Raw genomic sequence first — 22,942 nt, 5'->3', positions numbered from 1 at the left:
ATTACTAGTCCTTCAAGTCGCAGCAAGCAGATGTTTTACATGGTAGTAGCTTTTAACAAAATTATTTTTGGAACGTCATGGAAGAAATGCATGTTAAAACACCTTAAATTTTTCTCAGGGAAAAAAAAACTCCTTACACTGAATTCTGATTACTCTAAGAACAAGGGTTGTTACTGAGGGAAAACGAATGATTAGGAACATATAGAGAAACCAGTGTCCCACCTTAGATATGATCCTTCCATATGAAATGGCATCAACAATAAGCTATCTGATGACAGCTCCAAATTTTCCATAGAAGAAATTCATATTTCTATGATCTCTCCATAAGACATAGAACCTCATACTTTTGCGTCTGACACTCAAAGACTGTTCAGGTCCTGTGATAAAAGCTGACAAAAAACACTAGTGATTAGAATTATTGAGCAAAGCTTCTGTCTATCATAAGCATATAAGCTGATATTTAGACAAGTGGAAGCGTGAGGAGTCAAAAACATCCTAATTAGGCATGAACTGAACTTATGAAATACCGACATACATTTGGATAAAGGATTTACTATTGACAATAACAATCTGATTCCAAAAATCATAAAAAATTTAATTTAAAATAAGTAAATAAATTAAACAAACTAACAGCTATTTATAGCAGTAAATAAGCACGATGTTGATTCACGCGTGCAAACCGAGCCAAGTTAGATCGAGCGGCACGCGTGTGAGTTAAGTTGCATAGTATCATTTACCCACAAAATAAGTATTCTTTTTGGGGCTCAAGACATATAAAAAATTTGACACTTATATACAGTGCTAACATTTCTTAAATATCCAATATGATACTAAACTCACTTCTCTTCATTTTCTATTGTCATGATACCCACTTCAGAGCTAATTTTCATTAACTTCTATTAATAAATTTAAGAGTGAATATATGACAAATAAGTACTATTTGAGCTAAATTAATTTCATCGTTAATCTATTATTAGTAATATGTGATCTCCACTTAAAATTTAGTTCAAAGTTAATAAAAATTTATATCAAATACATGATATTTCTAACATTTGAAAATAAGATACTGAAATGCGTGGATCTTAGTATTGTAAAATATGACATAGAAATTGAATATGTACATGAATAACTAGCTAAATCTAGTTAAGCTTGATGTCCTGGCTGTAACAACACAACCCAAAAAAAAATAAAAAAATAAAAAATTATGGGCATGACATGGTCACCCATGCAGGCAGCAAGCATAGAGGTGCCACGCACCCCCATCGCCGCAACTAACTGATTGCGACTAGCTAGCCACGATATACCCCAATGTATCTTGATAGTTTGTCATGGCATGTATGGATCTTGCTAGATTATATAGTGGTTTAGTATGATTATTATAATTTATAATATTTATATATGATATGTTTATTTGGATGATAGCATGATTTATTCTGCAATGGATTATCTTAAGTACAAGTGTATTATGTGTGATGATCTTGCCCGTCATGTCATGTACGTCACACGTGCCATGTGGGTGCATAGGCGAGCATGTGGCTCCCAAGCAAAAACACTACACTAACATTTATTTACATATTGATAATTAGGAGCAATTTGTTATAGAGTACAATATGTCTTATTATATTCTTAGATATGCAAGGAAAATATAAAATTCCACAACACCTTTGAACCCCAAGGTGGAAAGAGGGGGATTCCCCCCTTGAGTAGTGGGAAATGAATTGTGCAATTGCTATTTTTTAGCAGATTGGGAAATGACAGTACTACAAATGTATTGATTTGGCATAGGTAGTACTCCTTTTGGAGCTAAGTGGTCTTGACTCACCTAACTTAAGATTCTTAGGACAAGAGTCCCCGATAAAACTCGAGGAGCGTCATGCCTAAGACTTGTGTGCGTAATGCAGATTTGCATAGCAAGACATACTAGAAGCAATGTCTGCAACATGAGGCCAAAGACACTATGGAGCTGAGAATTTGGGAGGCATTTCTCTTATGCCGTCATTAAGCACTATATTATGCCATAAGGTATTCTCTATAATGGAGCATGCAAACGATAAGAAATAGTCTGGTAACAAAGTAATCTATCGAGACAAACAAATCTATCTTAGTATGTGATACTAGGCTGGGACTCTTAGTTTGATGGAACCTTTGGAGAATTGTTGGGTTTCGTTGAGGCAAGAGACAGTGGTTACTTACAAAATGGAGGAATGCCTTTCGACGATTTTGTCCATTGGAATGGACATGTTTGGCTAAACATATGTTGTTCAGTTAGGACTCTTGGCGTGAGATGTCCTTGGAGATTCATAGGCTTTAAAGTGGCAATTGAGAATAGACCCTTGCAAAACCCTTAGAGCTAGGCAGAGGAAGTAGGTGGTAAAGTGCTATATTAATAAGGCATTGGCGAACATCCTTGTAAGTGATCGGTATTCAATTGTCTATCTTGTGTAGGATGCAACTTGGGCATGGAGCACCACGGTAATGAAAATAGGATATATATATATATATATATATATATATATATATATATATAACCAAGGTCAAGCGCAAGATGAGTTAGCTGTGAATGTGAAGTGGGGACATGAACAAGATTTCAGAAGACCAAGGGTACTTAGAGACTTCGAGGGCATAGTGGTGTGCATGGCATAGTTTTGCAAAGCTATACTGAGTTAGTTGGAGGAAAACACTAGTAGTGGTATTAAATGGCAATGGTGTGGACAAAAGTGCAACCAAGACTTGTGATATCGATGTTTCTATGTGATAAGTGGTTACCTTCGTGATAGCATTGTTGCAGAGTCTTGTCTTGAGAACTTAGATTATGAATCTCGATGGTTGTATTAGAGCGACTAAGAAGGGATATGAGATCTAGGCCAAGACTTAGAGTTTCAATGGCATTGAGGCACCTAGTTATAGAGTACTCTTAGAAAGAGTTCATTAAATAAGGCATTCACTTAAATATAGAAGACAATTCTAATACTTGATGAAGGTCCTAACTTAGTCATGAATTTCATGATTGACAAGTCTTTCAAGAAGAATCTATAACAAACTTTAAATAACAAAAAGTGAAACTACCTCGTCTTTGAGCTTTGGGAGATAGGTATAGTAGCTAAATTGTAGTTAAGTATACTCTGCTTATTCGACCCTCCTCATATAGTTGTTAGTTTTAATCTCATCAGGTTCTCTAATTGAAGTTATTGGTAAGCTAATTTTTTTGTTACCCTATTATTTTGTGTTGTATCGGCTTGATTATTATTTTTCTCAATCCTTCCTCACCGTCTAGTTGAGAGGTGGAATATCTCAGTCAAAGAGCTTCGACTGACACCCTTCGAGGCCGTGTAGCTTATAGGAATGGAGTGATTCAGTGATGGCCATGTTGACCCATTGGTGGTGCCTTTGTTTGCGTCAACTTGATTGTTGCATCCTCTTATCGCCATCCATTTCAGAGCTTAGCGATCTCTCATGCCATCTTACTCATCCATCTCTACTCTTGCATGAAGCTTTGTTATGTTGCCCTTCCTTCTTTTTGTTAAAGCCAACTCCACTTATCGACCACCACTTAATGTGTGCTTGAGCCTATTGTGTGATTGCTTTTTTTGACGACTTACAACGATAGTTACGAAAGCTTTTGTAGCAATTTATTTCGTAGATAATCAGACTATGACTATTTTTATTACTTATTTTGTGGAAGCATTGAAAAGAGGCACTTCATTTTCCTTCTTGTATATTATTTTATTTTCAGCATGTACATTTATATCTAGGGACTCTGTTGCTGTCGACACTCGAGTGCGTCCTCCGATCGCCGTGGTCGCGTAACTCGCTGTACTACTATTTGCACTTCCCTTTTCCCGCTTCCATTCCTCTCGAGCTCTCCCAATGGCGGTCGCTCCTCCTCCGAAACCCTAGCCCACATACCAGGAGCGAAGTCCGACCCGAGTAAGCTTCCTTCTGCTCTCCCCGACCCAAGGCCCCCAAAACCCTAGCTCAAAAACCCTTAAACCCTATTCCTAACCCCAATCTTGGTCTTCCAAGCCCTAGATTTGAGTACTCGATGGCTCAAAACCCCATCGTCCAGCCGACCAACTCAGCGCTGCTGTCGTATGAGCACTCCTCCGATGGAAACGCGGCGGCTCTGCAGCATTCGTCGGCGACAACTTCGCCTGGTGAGCTTTTCTCTTGTGGTCATAGCATAGCTACATGTCATTTTACTTCGCATGAATTCAGTTTGATGGTGTAGTTTTTGAGCTCTCGAGCTCTAATTTTGCTATCATGTTTCGGCTTAATTTGGAGTGAATGGAAATGATAAGTTGTTTAGATTTTCCATTCGTTACATTTAGGACTCGCGTATCACACACCCTTTTGGTGTGATATTGGCTATTTGACCATTAGCGAGGGCTACACTTGCATTTTAATCGATAAAAGACGTCGATGCATATGCTACTTCAATTTTAAGTGCAGTACAAGGGGAAGGTTAAAAATGCACACTTTTGATATGATAGTACTTGCTGGTGCAATATCATGCCATACCCATGAGAATGTTGAATGCACCCGAACCATTAATATGAACAAGTTCTATTGGGGAATGAATTGTTTAACGCTTTGCCATTTTTTAGAAGATAGCCAATATTAGCTTATGGCTGCCAGTTTTATAAGTCAGTCCATCTTGGTCATATAGGTTGGACTAAATCCTTAGACAACATTATCGTTATTCACTTTTACTTGCTGTAGGTTCACCTACATCTGGCAGATCAGCATGAGAATCCTACAAAGGAGTTGTTCAACTATGGCATAGAAAAATCTTATGAAATATCTGAACCTCATTGTTGAACTTTAGCCTAGCTATATCTGTCATGTAAAATGGAGTGGTAGCCAAAGGATCATACTGATAAATTAATGAAAAGGAGGACAGCGATGTACAATGTTGGATGAAATTATTTACCAATAGAGCTTCTTATAATTTTTATTTTCATTCATTTCCAACTTAGAGCTCATCTATTATGTTCTCCATATATATACAGAGGATGGATTTTCTTTCTCTTTGTTTGTTTGATATTCTTCCTTGCCAAAGAGATAATTAGCTATTATAGGCTTATAGCTTGAATTGAAGGTGCAAGGGAATAATTTATGAGGTTTTCTATATTTTCTAGTATTTTCACTTTTGTGTAAAATCTCTCGGTTCTAAATTGCACTCTAGAATAGCTGATTAATCTCTAGAATTAGTATATATTTGTCTTTCTCTCTTAAATTGCAAACCAGGGGATATTTATCCATTAAGATGGTCTTATTTGAGTATAGATGTAAGTTTTGCAGATAATTTCTAGGAGATGAGTAGTTTCGTGTACATGTGGTACATTTTGTGTAAAGGGAAATCCATGATTGATATATATTGCACTAAAAACACACTTTATTTTCATTTGCATAAGTCATGCTCGTTTTACGTTTTCCTTGCAAACCAAGTTTTTCTTTTTTCTTTCCGACTATGCTCTAAATGAGTGGTGAATAAAATACTAATTGTGACCACCCTTTTATTGTGATGAGAAGAGAGAAATCTATTATGCTTTTAATATGGTCTAACTTTTTTGGTAAATTATACTATTTTATCACTTTTGCTTCGGATAGAAGCAAAAATAATAAATGTTTACTCTCTCACACACACATATATTTATATAATATATAAAATAACTACAAATTATGTTTTGCGGACTAGTATGTCTTTTTTTTAAATGTACTATTTTGATATTTTTGCCTTGGGAAGACATAGGCAATAGTAAATGCCTGTTATCTCTCTCTCTCTCTCTCTCTCTCTCTCTCTCTCTCTCTCTCTCTCTCTCTCTCTCTCACTTATACACACAGTATGTAAAATAACTACGAACTACGTAAAAATCTGTGAATTATGTTCTACAAATTAGTCTGACCTTTTTTTAATGTACTATTCTATTATCTTTGTTTCGGGAAGACTTGGGCAGTAATAAATATCTATTGTGTCACAGATATATATATATATATATGTAATAAGTAAAATAATGATGAATTACGAAAAATAACTACGAATTATGTTCAATATTTGTGAATTATATTTTACAAAATTGTTTGACTTTTTTTAAATGTACTATTCCGTTACTTTTGCCTCAAGAAAATGCAGGCTGTAATAAATGTTTGCTCTTACACATATTTACGTCATACGTAAACTAATTATGAGTTACATTCATAACTGTCAACTACAAGAGTAATGGCTGTGAAGTACAAAGAGTATTATCTATGAGCTACAAAAGTAAAAAATGTGAATTACAAGAGTAATAATTGTGAATTGTAGTAGTAACAACTTAGAATGTATTATGTCATTGCTATAATCCTTTGGCTAGAGGAAGAAGAGAAATTTTAATTAATATATAGTACTTACAGGTTCGGTCGATTATTCCCTTTGGCTGGAGAGAGGAAAGGAAGAGAATTGTATATTATTATAGAATATCAACATATCTAATTAAGTCAAAGATGCATTTAATGCGGCTCTAAATGATTTATACAACTCTCTCTCTCTCTCTCTCTCTCTCTCTTCTTATGGGCGCAGGGCAAAATTGGAAAAAATGTTAAAAAAAAAACAGAAAACAAAAACAAGGTATGTACAAAAAAATGTGTGTTTTTGGTGGAAATCAAAAATATATTAGAGATTAATATATCTAATTTTTATTTCTTTTAGCAACGTCTAAGCTTGAGAAATTGAGGTTATTTTGATGGAAATTCTAGGCAATAATGTGCTTTATCTGGTTATGAGGAATCCCCCATTATATGATTCTGACTGTTTTTTATGTGATATATACAATAGATAGGTGCACTTCAATTTAAGATAAAAGGGTTAGAGGACTTGCATGCTTTCTTCCTCATTGCTACATTTTTTTTTTTTGAGGTTCTCTTTCTTTTTATAAAAATGTGGCATTTTGTACATCAATGACCATAGCAGTATTCGTGGACATCTAGGTGTTATTTATAATCCATATGTTTTAATTTTTGCTTGAAGCTTATGTAGGTATCCAGAAGTTTCATACATGGTACATAAAAAGTTGACAAAAGGATATCTTATGTTTCATTGCATTTCATGACTTCATCTTCTCTCTTAGCTCTTCTCCACTATTTTTCTTATAAGAAAAGTGTGTATGTCAATAAAAATGGTTTTGATCACTTCATTTGTACCTTCTCTTTTTCTTCGTGACTACATGAGCTTAGATAGTGACCTCTATTAATTTGCATATCAGATTGTCATATGTTGACTTGACTTCAGGGGTAGCTAATTGCTATGTATTCAAAAGTCGGCTGCAAGAGTATGCACAGAAAGTTGGCCTTCCTACTCCTGAATACCATACCGTAAAAGAAGGTCCTTCACATGAGCCCGTATTCAAGTCCACTGTGATTGTTAATAATGTCAGATATGATTCTCTGCCTGGATTTTACAACCGAAAGGCAGCAGAGCAGTCAGCTGCTGAGATTGCACTCATGGAAATACATAGGTCAGGCCAGATGGTTGAATGCATCCCTACAGTTGTAAGTTCTTTGTTTTATGTCATAAGTTCTGTACTCAAAATATCACATACATGATGCAAATAGCATTAGGTGTTCACCACAAGTTAATGTTTGACTGCTTCTTTCTTGCATATGCTATTAGGTATCTATGAATCTTAGGATAGTACCTGATATGTTCAACAACTCAAGACATCACAACACACTGCTTCCTTAGCTCTTTAATCAAATTAATAGGATTGAGTTGCTTTTATTTATAGGCTGATTGTTAATTGTGAATCGGAACTCGGAACCAAATTAATTTTGTGAGACGAGAGAAAGAAAGATGACGATATAATACACTTCAGATGCTGATAGCTCAAAGCCACAATCCTGGTGGTGGGCCATCTCAATTACAGAGTCGGAAACAAATTAGACTCCCATGAGCATTTCTTAAAAAGTTTGTCCAAAAAAAAATTACAATAAGAAGAAAAAGTGCTATAGAACATTAATTTTGCAATTCCTCAATCTTATGCACCATTGAAATTAACATGTTTCCCTTCTAAGTTTAATAGCTGAACTGATATCCTCTTGTAACGTTTTCATATGATCCTCATTGACTTTTAGTTTTTAGTACTATAAATGATCTTCTGAAGCAATTCCATCTCCCCTATGTGTTAATTAAAGCTTGTAATCAATATCTTCTCCTGTTAATTCCAAGTTTTATCATTTTTTACACCAATCAGGTGTATTATGCTTGAATTCAGCAAAACTGCCGTCATACCCATAATGATCTTGATTTATCATGGTAATTATGTTTAGCTTTCTTACTCATGCAGTGAGATCATACATGGGGGGATATGTTCCCTCTTGCTTTCTCAGAACGCTAATGCTTTTGTTAACCATCATCAGTATATTATTGTGCACTTCTTTCATGATACGAGAAGCTTCCACATTTCATGTTCTAGTTAATTCCTAACCTCTTAAACCATTATTTCCAGCATGAAACTGGACTATGCAAGAATCTGCTTCAGGAATATGCGCAGAAAATGAATTACGCAATCCCATCTTATGTGTGCAATAAACAGCCGTCAGGTTCCACTCCATTCACATGTACTGTTGAGATTGGTGGGATACAATATATAGGGGCTGCAGCAAGAACGAAAAAAGAAGCAGAAATAAAAGCAGCCCGGACAGCTCTTCTAGCAATCCAGAGTAGGCTGTCATACATTATTTTTTGAATGTAAAAACAATTGATTTGAACTTGTATGTATGTTTTGAGGCATACTGGAATTTTTTATGCAGGCCAGTCTGAGATGGGTGCAAATGGTACCTCACAGTATACGGTAGTTCCCGGCCAAAAGAAGGGTAAGGAGTCAGAAGTGCAAATTGAATCCGTGAAACAACTTAAACCGAAGAAGGCTAACTTGAAGAAGCGATGGAATAAAAGGAGGCTTCCTCGTAAGAACAAGGATGAGCAAATAGCAAAATCAGAGAAAGATGAATCCGGAACTTTGAAGGTGGAAGATGCTTCAGAAATTGCACAGAGTGATGGCGTGATATTTGAGACAACCAAGGAGTATTCTGAAGTCCAGTGCGAGGGGCCAGTAGAGAATCAAAATCAGCATAGTATAATCAATCCAGTTTTAGGGGCAAATGGTTCCTATAACGGGATTGAGTTCTAATAATGTCGGGAAAAAGTGACATCAATATTGATGAATGGACCATGGTTGATGTTCTGACATTCATTAGAATCTATTTAGAGTATCTTCCTTTTTTTGTTCATCTTTCTCTTCTCAGTTATTTCCTTTCTCTCCTTGATCATGGCAAATGCAGAAGAGAATATAGAGTGTTGAAAGAACCCCATCTGTCTACAATTTTGTTTCTTAGATGAGTATAGATCTTGTGATTCATGTCTCATAGTTTGATGATAAAGCTTATAACTTAGATATAAGCAATCACCTATAAGCAGCAAAGGTTTTGTTTAAACTTTTACACTGTAGAACCAGTTATGCATTCCGTACATCTTTATATAATTCAAGAAGGCCAGCTACGTCACAACCCAATATACATAAATAACCTCGAGAGAAGATAATATATAGTAATCACTAACCAATAATTCAGAGACATCAAGGTTGAGTTTATAGCTTAAAAAAACAATCCAAGACACACTGAAGCTAAAGGAAAGGAACCTAATTATCTTGTTCATCACCTAATACCGCACGGTGCTAAGAACTTGTGCCTTAATCTATTTGCATTCTTCCAAGTTTAATAAAGGTTATGGTGACGATTGTGATAAGCATGCCATTTTATTCGTATTTCTTAATTTTGAGACCTAACAAAAGAACGTATTCAGCTGTTACACATGTCACACTTAATTCAGACACAAATATTTTGTACATTGGGGTTTTGCTGCATAGGATTTATCTTTGGGATTTTATGTAGTTGCCTCTAAAAAGTTTTAAAACATCATAATAGTCACTATATTCTTCAAAATGTCATATATGTCACCAAAAACATTGAATCTTTTCAAAAAAAAAAAACATAACAATCTCATCAGTTAAATCTAACTAATCACTAGTCAAACTAGATTTAGATTAATAAACAACTATTCTACTCTTGTATTTAAAATTATTCTAAAGCTATATAATATTACCAATATCATATTACAAGAACGAAAATTCAGTTATAAATATTTTATACTGTAAACTTCGAAAACTTAAGATATGTTAATAATTTATATGTATTTTAGTCACTTCAGCAACTATCTATTAAAAATATTCTATGAAAATAATGATGTTTTAAATAATGTAGTTTAAAAGTCTTTCATAGTTCTTGGGCTACATTTATGTCAATATTTTTAGACACCTCAGAGAGCACACTTTTTGCAACTAAAACCAAATATAATGTAAGACCACCACAACTTTACTACTAAAATTTAGAACTATGGAGACAGTAGAATTGGAAGTCAAATTGGCAAACACTCAATGCAACAAAGTACAACTTCATAATTACAGATACACCGAGAAGTTGGAGAGAGAGAGACGGACAGATGGGAGGAACAAAGATAACTCCCAGATACACTCAAAAGTACTTGCACTCATGATACAATTTGGTTGCAGAAACCCAACAGAGCTGAAACAAATGACAGAATAGATAGCAGAGCACATTGAAGACCTTATGTATCTACAACTTCTTGCTCCATCACAAAGCTCCAAGCTCAGGCAATAACATGGCTAGGAAGAATTATGCATTGCTCCTGAAGGAACCCAGAGCCTTGGCAGCTCCAGCCCTCAGGATATACTGGTGGTAGCCGGCGGCGATTGCCGCTCCGATGAAGGGACCCACCCAGAATATCCACTGCACAACACAACAAAAAGAAATTTCTTTCATGAGATTCTATGTTTTGCTCATCTATTGAAAAGCTGTAGTTGAAGCTAATTCAAAGGTTACTGCAGATGACATAGCTAAGATTGTAATGGGAGGTTAGGTGATATATATATATATATATGTATACAGATGTGGTCCTTCATAAAGATTTCTACTAGCTCAATGTTGTAGAAAAAATGATCACAGAGAGCCCTATCAGATAAGGGACCACCACTGAATATTTTTTCCACAGGGATAAATGTTAGGCATTATTCAGGAAAGGGACATTGGAAAGAACAATTGGTGTACCTGATCATCCCAAGCCTTGTCATTGTTGTAGATCACAGCAGCTCCAAAGCTCCTCGCTGGGTTGATTCCAGTACCAGTGATGGGGATAGTGGCCAAGTGTACCATGAACACTGCAAACCCAATTGGAAGGGGAGCCAAAACCTACAGAAGAAGACCCAATCTTTTTAAACAAATAAGCATTTGAAATTGTAATACTTAAGATTTTTTTTTCAAAAAAAAAAAAGGAAAAAGAAAAGGTAGGTTACAACACATGATAGGAATTAGAATTATTCCCTTAAGTTGTCTTCTAGGTATTGGTGATATCCATGATCAAAGATTAGCTTTTACTCTTTCTAAACTTTTTGCAAAGGTGCAAATTGCAAGTGGGTCATCTTTTTGACATTTCACCCCAACCCACTAGGAATATTTGGTAGAGGGGCAAAACCAAACCAAAACATAGTACAAAAGAAGCCCTTTAAAAAGGACCTCCCCTCAAAACTAAACAATTCTAATATATGATCTTCTCATAGATCTCAGCACTTTCAGCCTTACATCCAGAGAAGCATGCTAGGAGAAAACTTCCATTCAGACACTTCCAGCTCAAATTAGCAATAGGTGTGGTACACAGTAAAAGGACCACTGTACCAATTTCAGCATTTGTGACTAGGGACCAAATACAAAAAGGAAGGAAAAAAATTTAAATAACACCCTGTATTTTAGTTATTTTATGATTAATAATACCATTCTAAATTCGAAACATTTTCAAGAACCGAGTGTTGACCAGAAAATTTATTAATAGAACCGATCAGTATGTATAGTTACTTACAGGGACATGAGAGTCACGAGCGTTGCGCTTAGGGTCGGTGGCGGAGAAGACGGTGTAGACGAGGACGAAGGTGCCGATGATCTCTGCGGCGAGTCCGGTACCCTTGGAGTAGCCGGAGCTGAGCTCGTTGGCGCCGCCGCCGTACCGGACGTAGAAGGCCTTTTGGAATCCCTTGACGAGCCCAACGCCACAGATGGCGCCCAAGCACTGTGCGATCATGTAGAGCAACGCCCGGTTGAGGGAAACCTTCCGGGCTAGGAAGAGCCCGAACGTCACGGCCGGGTTAATGTGACCACCTGCATGCATTTGGAATATATAAATTTGCCAAGGGCTTAATTGCATAATCAATATAAATTCCGTTTTAATTTTTAAGACGTAAAACGACAGTCTATTTTTATTTCTATTTTTTAAATTATTCAATTCAATTCAATATATATACGAGGTTTGGTTCGTTAGCTTTAAATCTATGAAGGAAAAGTCGATCTTTTTAGGAAAGATCCTCCTCAGTTCTTGGCGCACAGTAGCACGGAACTAATTTAGAAGCTATCGTGCGCCATGCGAGTATATTCTTCTACCGAGAGAGATAGAGAGAGAGAGAGAGATGTAGGGAGAGAATTAAGCCTACCGGAGATGCCAGCGGTGCAGTAGACCAGGATAAAGATCATGCCCCCGAAGGCCCAGGCTATCCCGAGGATCCCGACGCCGCTGCACGCGGCGTCGGTGAGATCGACGGTCGGATCCGACTGGTGCTTGTACCCGATCACCGTCGCCACGGTGATGTAGAGGAACAGCAGCGTCGCCACGAACTCCGCGATCGCCGCCCTGTAAAACGACCACTTGGTCAGCTCGTCAAAGTCGATCAGCGCCGCCGGGGACGGATCGCTGTAGTCCTTCGCCGTGAACTCTCCCCCCTCCCTCACCGCCTCCACGTCCTTCGCCATCTTCTTCTTCTTCTTCTTCTTCTTTCTTCTCTTTTCACAAAATAATTTAGGAAATGGAAGTGTTAAAGGCTTCAGTGAGGAGTGAGTTGAAGGAGGTGAGGGGTAGTATTATTTATGGTGATGTAGGGGTTGGGTGCAGACAAAGAACGAAAGCTTAGTGGGGTTTTATTTCTAGAATTTAATATTTTCCAAGATAAAATTTCGCTAATTATTTTGGGGTTTTTTTGTGATTAATTTTGCCGCCCTCAACCGACCTAAACCCTCATCATTAAGTCACGTCAAAACTTAAGCGGGCCCCACCGTGTTTTGATTAGGTTCGGGACCGTTGGTGCAGGAACCAACGGATAAGATTGTTTTCCTTCTTTTTAATTCATTTTCGATTATTTTGATTGGTGGTCCATTGTTTGTGATGCAACAAAAATAAAAATTAAAATTAAAAGGCCTAATGATGAAGTTATGAAGTTGACGGAGAGGGAGAGGGAGAGGGAGAGGTGGTGCACTGAACAAAGAGGGGCGGATTAATTCCGATAAAATATAGTTCTCTAACTTTTAAAAATTTAGAATGATTTCATATTTAATATAATAAATTTAAACTTTATTTCTAAGATTTTTCTTATATTTTTAGAAAGAGAAGGCCGTAGTAGACACATAAACTTTATTAACTTTAACAAGACTGATATAAGTTTAATACGTAATAAAAAGGAAGATATCGAACGATAGCCTACAAACAAACCTCATAATTTAGTAAATCATCTTATAAACTGCTTGAATTTATTTTCTGTTACAAAAGTTTGAGCTCCAATTGGACCAAAATTACGCTGCATGAGTGATTAAATAATGTGATATATACTACTGCTAATACTAAATTTTAGTTCTATTATGTTGATCCACATTAAAGAATACTTATCCCCCTTTGTTTAAATCAAAATTATCGTCTTAGATTTGTAATCAAATATCAAATTACTCTAGCTCTCGATTAGAAACATTATTCAAATTATTTCACAGATAAATTTTAACTACAATTTTACCCTTAATTTAACTAAAATTATTTCATAAACTATCTGTTTTTCCTGCAAAATTATGGCTGAAATTTTCTACCTATCAAGAGAATTATTTTTGGCCTATAAACCCATATAAAAATCTTTATATATATATATATATATATATATATATATATACCCCAAAAGAAAGTTCTTGTTTGCACGAGTTTCTCACATAAAATTAAATCAATAGGGGTAAAATGACAAAATACTTTTATTCTTTTTACATATATTACTCTCTAAATTATAAACTATTATCAGAAAGTAACTAAAAAAAAATCATATAAAAGGTTTTAAAAAGGATTCATACAAATACGAAATTCTGAGAGGGGTACAAAACAAATAAGAAACTTTTCGAGGGTATGCATGCATTACTTTCAATTCAATCAAAGAGTAGTAAGATAGTAAAATAGATGTTCGATCCGTTTGTCTTGAGCCCGAGCGCGACGAGAGGGAGGGGGGGATTCGACACTTGTCACGTACTGCTTGGCAAAGAGTTATTCGTATTTGGTATCAAATAGGAACGTGCCACGTGGAGGAATAGGGGCCGGCTGAATGAGTAGCAATACGGAGTCGACTCACCTGTCGAACAGTGGCACGTGTACAGCTGTGTGGCTGGAGGGAGAGTGGCGGTTTGGCGCGGCAACCATTTAAGAATGGAAGGCTCTGGAAAGTGGGGCCCAGACATGCGCCTCGTGATTCGCGCAGATGCGGAGATGGGGGGCGGGCGGATACCGTGGCAGCTCGTGCGTCCACTCGGCGGGTTACTGTCGTATTGGGCATGCAAGTTGTCGCCGGAATCTCGGGAGGGTTATCCAGCTCAGCGCAGCAAAACCGCACATGCGCCAAAATGCGGAAATTACGCTTTTACCTTCTCCTTAAATAGGTTAATATATCTTTGGGTAAATTTAATATTTACTCCCCTAATGCCTAATACCAAACTATCCCCCAGCTTTTATTTGTATGAGAATGTATAAATTACCATAATAATCATACTGTTTGAATCATCTACACATGTTTTTAAATTCAAATGGATGTATATTATGATAAGATATGATAAGCCAATTAAATAGAAATGAGAAGAGTAATTCTGATATTTTAATATTTACTATGTTGAAAAAATTTCTTCTACTAATTTTTTTATAGAAAAAATTATATATTTATTATTTAGTTTGGAAAAATTAACGGTAATTTAATTTTAGACATAACTACGGCTTTCGGAATTGAAGTAAAACTATATTTTATTCTTTTTTCGAGAGGCTAAAGTGAGAGGCTTAATATTGGAGTCCATTTTAACAAACAAAATCTTGTCCTAATTTTAATGTCAAAGCAAAGTACAGTGATCTTTGCAAATATTAGAAAGAACAAAAACATGATAAGTTTCAAAAGTTTCTATGGGTCATATCCTGTTTTATTTGGACCAGTTCAGATGAACATGTTCTGAGTCAGCTATGAAATTGACAGCCTTCAAATGGGCCAGATTAATTGGCCCTAAATAGTATTTCCTATTTGAAATTACTCTTAAGTATATAAGTTTGGAATTTTGAGTGCTTTTAATTTAACAGTGGAGGAGTGCTTTTCAGAAGTTTTATCACTTTGATTAACAATTTTAAGAGCCCATTTGACTTTATGTATTTTAGAAAACAAAATTATTGTTTAACAGTATCGATGCTGCTGTATATTGAGATCATCTCTATTTGTTTATGTTTGTAATTAATATTTCCATTATTTGGTGAGAACTACCATTCTCAGGATGCGACGAATCTTTCATCAATGAGGATGAAATTTGAGGGGTTGACTTTGTGATTCGATAGCCTAATTGTGTTTTTATTTATGCAGGGTTAAGATGTGATTTATTTCCCTTGATTTTAGTTGCTCACGTAATGGCTGTTTGTGAGGCACTCATCTTCCTTTAGAACAAAAACACTCCCAATATTATCGTCGAATCCCACACACTCCTGCTGATAAAATTGCATAATAATCAAGTCAAAGATTTTCTAGACCGTTCGAGTCCTTATTGAAGATATCAAAAGGCCTAACTAGTAATTTTCAAAATTATGAAGTTATACATATGTTTAGAGAAACTAATCGTTTGGCTTCTTAACTGAGGTAGAACCCTATCTTATGGTTGTACTTTGACCCGTCTTCTACGGCCTTTTAGATTATTTTTCTTTTTAGAAAAAAAGGAAAAAAAAAAAAAAACTCCTCCGTATAAGTTCCAATAATTATACGAGACATATGAGTCAACTTATTCGGATATAACTATTCCAATCTCGAGTATATCGGAATAGGTTTCACATAATAGGAATATGTTCCTATTACCCCGAGAATAGAAAGTTATGTTCATCGTTATTGTGATCTGTGAGTGAAGGTGGAGAAGGGTTAGGTAAGAGATGCAAGGCTGAAAGAGGAATCATCGCATCACTCCCATTTAATTGGATGGGCTCCACTGTACGTGCTTACCTAAACCACGTCGCGTCGGAGATTGAGAGCTAAAGTCGTACCAAACTCGGATAAGTAGCTGGGAGAATAACTCTATTCTAGTGCGTCGGATATCCATCCTCATTTTATTCTTATTCAACGTGCTTAGTTTATGATTGAATAGTAATTCACTGTGCGCAAACGTCTTTGTCATGTGAGCGGGCAATTTTTTCCATGGTCGGTGGTACGTGTAATTGATGTCAAAACAGTATACGATCTTAATTCTTTCAAAAATATGTTCAATTACATTTTTAACCCTAAATTATCTCTCAATATCATATACTTATTGATATAGATTATTATATTTTAATAAAATAATTCAGAAGTAAATTTACACTGGTCAGAGACGATCTCTTCTCCTTGGTCTCCTTGTGAAGGCATCTTCTCGGTGTCACCGATGATCTCTCGCTCTCCTCTCTTCTTCTAACCAAGTGGCTAGTGGAGGGAGATAAGTTTTCCTATCCTTTCTCCTCTCTTATTCTTGATATTTTCCTTCTCCAACAACGACGAGGAGCTTTTTGCTGTCGTTTCCTTAGCCTTCTCCCTCCCACTATCTTCTAAATCTACTCCTCGTTCTCTTAATCTTGTGTCCCCCTTTTCTCTATTTGTCCCCATCATTGCAGTTTTAGCCTCAGTCTCCTTTGTATTTTGTCGTTGCTTGTCAACATTTTTCAGTAATTTAACTCAAAAGTTTAATCAAGCTGAACCGAGTTAGAATCAATTCGCTCAAGCTTAGCTCAAATAGGCTTAAGATATAATATAATAAATAATATTATATATAAAAAGTTTTATGTAGCATAACTAGTTAAAATAGCTTATATTAAACTAGCCAACTTAGGTCGAATCGTAGCTTCTTACAAAAGTGTAACATATTCTCTTATAAATATATTTCCTTCTAAGTGTATTAAAAGTGGAGTCATTGAGTTTTTAGATCGAGCTGGTCGAGCCAATTTGAGTTACATTGATATTTCAATAAGCTAAGCCAAGCTCGTATAATTAAGCTCGTCTAGAGCTCAAGCTGTGTTCGACCTAAAGTTATACTAACTTCAAGACAAGTCAAGCTAAGCCCCGCTCGCTCAAACTCAAACTCTGCTCGTATACACCCTCTAATCTAAGGTGATATTAGGCAAATAATTTAAAGGTAGACTAAAGATGAGAATTTAGTTAGAAAAGAGTGAATAAATAACACCAATAATTCCCAACGTATGAAGACAAATGGATGAGTGTTAGAATTAAGTCTCGCGTTGTACAAACGTGAGTGGCCGGAGATGACTCGGCGGTTGTCCGACGTGGATAAGTGGGCCCATGTCTCTAGGGACCACAAGGATGTCCACGTAAGTAGTCACTTTCCTTGGTCGGTGGTGCATGGTGACGTCTAATATTTTGTTAGTTTTTCTAGAGCTCAAGTCTAAGCGAGCTACTACCAAATGATAAACCCTATACATTGTTTATGAAATAGGCGACTCTATTAGAATAAATTAACATAGCTAATAGACAAATTAATTGGCTATCATTAATGCGATCTTGTATATTAATACGAGTCCAAAGAATATGAGTCCTCAGGATTAACTTAAAAATGCTTTATAATTTGCATTGTAATTAGTGCTAAAATGAATCGATTTCATATATTATTCCATATCTTTTAAAACGAGTTTGAACATCTCTTGATTGGTGTTTCTCAACGAGAAAAAAGAAAGATCATAAATAATCAAAAGTAAAGTAACATAGATTGTCAACTAAGAAAGGGGATTAACTAAATGCTGCACCATTAGTCATCAAGAAATAATAAAACTTACCTGATAGTGACTAACAAACTAATAGCAAACCGTACATGAATTGGTATTAAAGATCACCATAATTTGCATCCCATAGTGATAGATTAAACTATGTAACAAAATTTAGTACTCAACTTAGGGTAGGGGTATCCAGATGTCCACATCTCCAAGGGTGGTCTTACTTGACTCCTTAACAAATCAAACGCCACTCAGACTACTCTAGAGAGATTTAAGAAAGAATTAATAAGTACTCGGGAACATTCAAGAAGATGGATAACATCAAAGTTAGGCAAGCAAGGATAAGGATAAGGAGGTTCTAAGATAATTTCTTTATTCTTTAGAAGTTGAAAAAGGAATGCTTGCAAGGACCACAGATGGATCATGGCAAATAGTAAGAAAAAGAATTAAGTATAGGAAGTAATTCCACCTATGTGATAGTATTCAAAGGACTTATAATTTAACTATGAGTATTCTCTGAGTTTAAATATTAGCAGCATTATATATATATATATATTTTTTTTTTCTTTTGAAACATAGATGAGGATTCTTATTCCATACCATGGTAAACCAATTGATCATATAAAGAGCCTTTAAAAGGCATTAGTGCCTTCCAGTTTACCCTAAAAGTCAGAGTCCCCAAAGGATAATCTATAACTCTATAAGCCAACAAAAAGAAAGTTGTCTTTATGGTCAAGTCCCAGAGGAAAAGAGGGGAAAGGTGGTGGCGGTGGTGTGGAGTAGAGGAAATGGAGGCAATCATCTACAATCTTCAACTTGTTCCAGGCTATCAATGAAAGCCACAATGGCTACTAATAGGACTCGATAGAATAAGAGAAGTAGGAATAATAGGATATTCCACTGCCTTACCTGTTAGTGCAAGTATTGTGGAGTGTGAACTTTTCCTTGTTCTTATTTCTCAAACAGATATTTATTTAGGTGCATTTGCACCAAAGGGAAACTTGAAGTTTGATATAACACTAGGTTCTTGAAAATTGAGTGCATACATTATCTACACTAGAATCATGCGCAAGTTAAATATGATATACCTTTAAAGTCTATGATCTTTGCTTTACTTTTTGACATCTATAAGTGATCTTAATAATTGACATGAATACTTTTAACTGAAACAGATATATACAAACAAGAATAAAAGTACTTATTTCTTTTTTCTAAAACTAATTTCATGGTATTTTAATGCTTGATTAAGTTTGAGGAGTATATATATATATATATATCGTAGGCTAATTATATGGCAGACAAAGAGCTAGCCCTCCATGAGCCAACTCTCTTAAAAGACAGCCACAACAAATCCAAATCATATGTATATAACATTTCAATGAAAAATTTACCAAACATTAATCCTAACATCAAAAGAGAGGATTAAATCCCCAACTCGACCACTGAGTTTTCTAACTATTCTTTTCTTAAAAGTGATGTTTATAAATGCTAGATTTATCAACGATTCTAGTTATGAAAAATTAGCAAGCTATGAAGAAAATATATATAAATTATATATATATATTCAGGAAACGGATGGAATTAGAAAGTAAAATGAATGTAGGGACCCCAACATTCTATTTCCTCAAGATTTGTCCCTTTGAGCAAAAGCATAAAAGCTTTTTAAGTCAAAAAGAGAGGCTATGAGATATGAAAGTGATAGGGCATCAGGGACTTGCAGCAAAGTCCTATTGAGTGACAGCAACCCATAGATTAATCTAGAATTCACTTCCGGAATCTCTCTTTTTATGTAAATCCAAAATGTTTTTATAATATTGTTGATGATTAGAAATTTTCACGCATTCGCGAGTTATTGTAATACAATCAGAAGATTTTTTGTACAATGTCCAACAATATGCGAGTTATGGAATCCTAGCTTAATGTCATTGAACCCTACTATCTCTAATCAGGCATCAACTATTATAAACTTGCAACCAGATTAGACTCTGATGATGATCTACTGCATCATTTCTCATAGCTCTTTACACTGTCTCACATCATGGGCCATGTTTTGGTGGGTGAAATTCAACAACAACTATCATTCACAAGTGACTGTTAAAGCTCTAAATTATGTTCAATTATAATTTGATTCATGCAACAAATCCCCTCATATCAATGTTTGTCGCAAGGGGAAGAAGATTGCAGCAAACAATTCAAAGTTTTCTCAAGGCCATGTCCACATTATTTCTCCATGACATCCTTCTTGCTAAGTTAAAATTTTCACAAAATGCAATGCTGAAGAAGATGATCAAACAAGCGTTTCTTTAAGGCATGCCATTGATGAAGAAAAGTATTGGAGGTAATACAAAACACACTCTTGGAGCGAATGCAAAGAGTAGTCTCACACAAGATTAACCCAACTGATATGAAACTTTAGGCGAAGATGGCCTTTAAGCACTAAGAAAATATGAGCCCTTTGATCAGAAAGAAGTTAAAGAAACAGATATATGGAGTTAGATTAGCAAACAATGCTTCGCCTAACCGCTAAAGAGATTTGTACACTAAACAAGGAATGGACATGACCATGCAACAAGAAAATTTATGTGCACAGCTTACTCAATGTTTAAACAATAATCAACCTCAATGGCCAAAGACTTAATTGTAATTGTCACTAAAAAACTCCGAAAATGCCTCAAGAGGACTTGAGCAACAGCGGTAGCATGCCAAATCCCCATTTTCCTAGTAGACATTTCAAAACAATTTCATGAATAACCACTTCCTAGATTGTCATAAAAACCCAAAATTTAGATCTGCAAATGTGACCTCTTATTAAGCAAGAAAAATTACGACCAACCAGAACTTAAATGATAAATAGGCAAATAATATTTTGCGTACCACCTAAGGCACTCAATCTATTCTGATGCAATGTCAACCAACAAGAAATACATTGTAGCATTGATATCCTTCATGTAAATCCACTATCAATATAACTACTAACTAAGAATTGCATACATGATGACAAAGTTCTAAGCATACATCATAGTCCTTCATCAAGTAACTTACAATTCATTTGCATGTACAATACATTCATAACAATGACGGCGCAAATTAATGAGTAAATACCTAAAACAAGATAAAAAAGGAAGGACAAATAATATATCTCACATACTCCATATTGCAGGATTAACATAGAGGATAGAACAACACTCATATGTAGAATGCAGCATTGCAGATTAAGACTGAGACCTCATACAAAATTCCCGAAGAGTACAATATCCATACCATTCCCAAAAGTGACAGTAAAAGATAACCGACAACAATTCAATCGCATCAAAACCTAAAAGAGAAGCAATAATAATTAAAAAAAACCTAATCTTTCAAACGAACCGCGATAAATCAAGCAGAAGGGATATCGACTTCGTCATTGCTGATCTCAGTTTGCAAATCCTTAGGATCCTTCCCATCCACAGTGCACCCAACCGAGACGCACGTCCCAAGGATCTCCTTCACGGACCCGGCGAGATCCTTCGCCATGGACCTAGGCCGCATTACTCGGGCGATCTCGATCACATCGTCAAGCGAGATGTTCCCGTTGTGCTTGATGTTCTTGGTCTTCTTGCGGTCGCGCTCGGGCTCCTTGAGGGCCTTAATGACGAGGGCGGCGGCGGAGGGGACGACGCTGACCTTGGCCTGGCGGTTCTGGACGGTGAGCTTGACGGTGACGCGGAGACCCTTCCAGTCCTTGGCCGTCTCCTTGGCGATGTCTTCTCCGATCTTCTTCGGGGAGAGACCTAATGGTCCAATCTTCGGGGCCAGGGAGCTAGCCGCGCCGACCTCTCCGCCAGTGACGCGTACGTAGACATCGACGACTTGGGAGGGGTCGAACTTGGGCGGCATCCTCGGCGGCGGCTGTGAGGGCCTTGTAGTGTCAGGTTTAGGGTTTGGGGAGGCGGGGAAGACGAGAGAGATCTTAAGGGCGAGTTTTATATGGTGAGGGGGGGTTAAGCGGTATGATACGCCGCGGGACAGGAAATCTAGCTTGGGAGGCCCAGCCCGGCCCAATTAAAGGTCACCGTGCTCTTGGACTCGAACCCCAGTCGAGCCTAGTACTAATACTAGTCAAGTTTAGTTGAAATAAATTTTGGGCTCTCCTTTGAGTCGATTTGAATTGGATTGTTCATCAGCAAGAGAAAAATAAAAAAAGATTTGAATTGGATTGAGCTTAGTTCAAGCTTGGGTTCTTTTATCGAGTTTGAATTTAAATTCACATTGTTGTTCGTGTGTTCCTTTCGGTTAATAGAGACATTTGATTGCTAAAAAATGAGAAAAAAAATAAAAAAAAAATTAAAAGATAATTTTCTTACCTACTTAAAATCGTTTCACTTTTCTATTTTAACTTCCTTTCTGAAAAATGAGAGTCACTTTACGAAACTTTACTTTCTAACTATTAAATACACTCGGTATGTATGAAGAGAGAATAATTAGAGGTAAGTAGATAGTGAACGAAACTACTAGCCTTTTGTGAATGCATTTGCTATAATCTCTTAATGAGAATGCTCTCTCCTCTTTGATTGGCCCACACTAGTGCAAATGGCAAATAAAGGATATATACATATCACTAGTTTTGGCAACGCATTGAAGAGGAGGATACTCCTCCTCTCTCTATGATAGTATCCAATGATCTAAATGGAGACATAAAATCTAGAAAGAGATGGTTTAGTAGGAATTTATTCTTTGGTAGGCTTTAAAGATTTTGTTGAGAATTTACATAAGGCAGCTAAGCATATGCTTATCCACTACTTT

General features: G+C 36.2%; 3 protein-coding genes across 3 annotated transcripts; 1 reads left to right on the top strand and 2 right to left on the bottom strand.

Annotated features, from left to right (window-relative positions):
- The first annotated feature begins 3,732 nt into the window (after nucleotides 1-3,732).
- LOC140761943 (double-stranded RNA-binding protein 7-like) lies at nucleotides 3,733-9,267 on the top strand. Its single transcript, XM_073099489.1, has 4 exons — nucleotides 3,733-4,154; nucleotides 7,268-7,527; nucleotides 8,484-8,697; nucleotides 8,788-9,267. The coding sequence occupies exons 1-4, from the start codon at nucleotides 4,043-4,045 to the stop codon at nucleotides 9,165-9,167; spliced, it is 966 nt and encodes a 321-aa protein (XP_072955590.1). The 5' UTR covers nucleotides 3,733-4,042; the 3' UTR covers nucleotides 9,168-9,267.
- Nucleotides 9,268-10,443: 1,176 nt separating this feature from the next.
- Nucleotides 10,444-12,996, bottom strand: LOC140762835 (probable aquaporin PIP2-2). Its single transcript, XM_073100792.1, has 4 exons — nucleotides 12,591-12,996; nucleotides 11,966-12,261; nucleotides 11,161-11,301; nucleotides 10,444-10,842 (listed from the first exon to the last, which is right to left on the bottom strand). Exons 1-4 carry the CDS (start codon nucleotides 12,904-12,906, stop codon nucleotides 10,729-10,731), a joined length of 867 nt encoding a protein of 288 aa, XP_072956893.1. The 5' UTR covers nucleotides 12,907-12,996; the 3' UTR covers nucleotides 10,444-10,728.
- An 8,355-nt stretch (nucleotides 12,997-21,351) lies between these two features.
- On the bottom strand, nucleotides 21,352-22,098 carry LOC140763010 (large ribosomal subunit protein uL11x-like). Its single transcript, XM_073101031.1, has one exon. The coding sequence runs from the start codon at nucleotides 22,034-22,036 to the stop codon at nucleotides 21,536-21,538; it is 501 nt and encodes a 166-aa protein (XP_072957132.1). The 5' UTR covers nucleotides 22,037-22,098; the 3' UTR covers nucleotides 21,352-21,535.
- Nucleotides 22,099-22,942: the final 844 nt, after the last annotated feature.

Source organism: Typha angustifolia, chromosome 7 (assembly GCF_048772165.1).
Source record: "Typha angustifolia cultivar Huaian chromosome 7, ASM4877216v1, whole genome shotgun sequence".
NCBI classification, from domain to species: domain Eukaryota; kingdom Viridiplantae; phylum Streptophyta; class Magnoliopsida; order Poales; family Typhaceae; genus Typha; species Typha angustifolia.
Note: the sequence above shows the minus strand (reverse complement) of the source record. Positions and strands in the feature narration are given on the sequence as shown.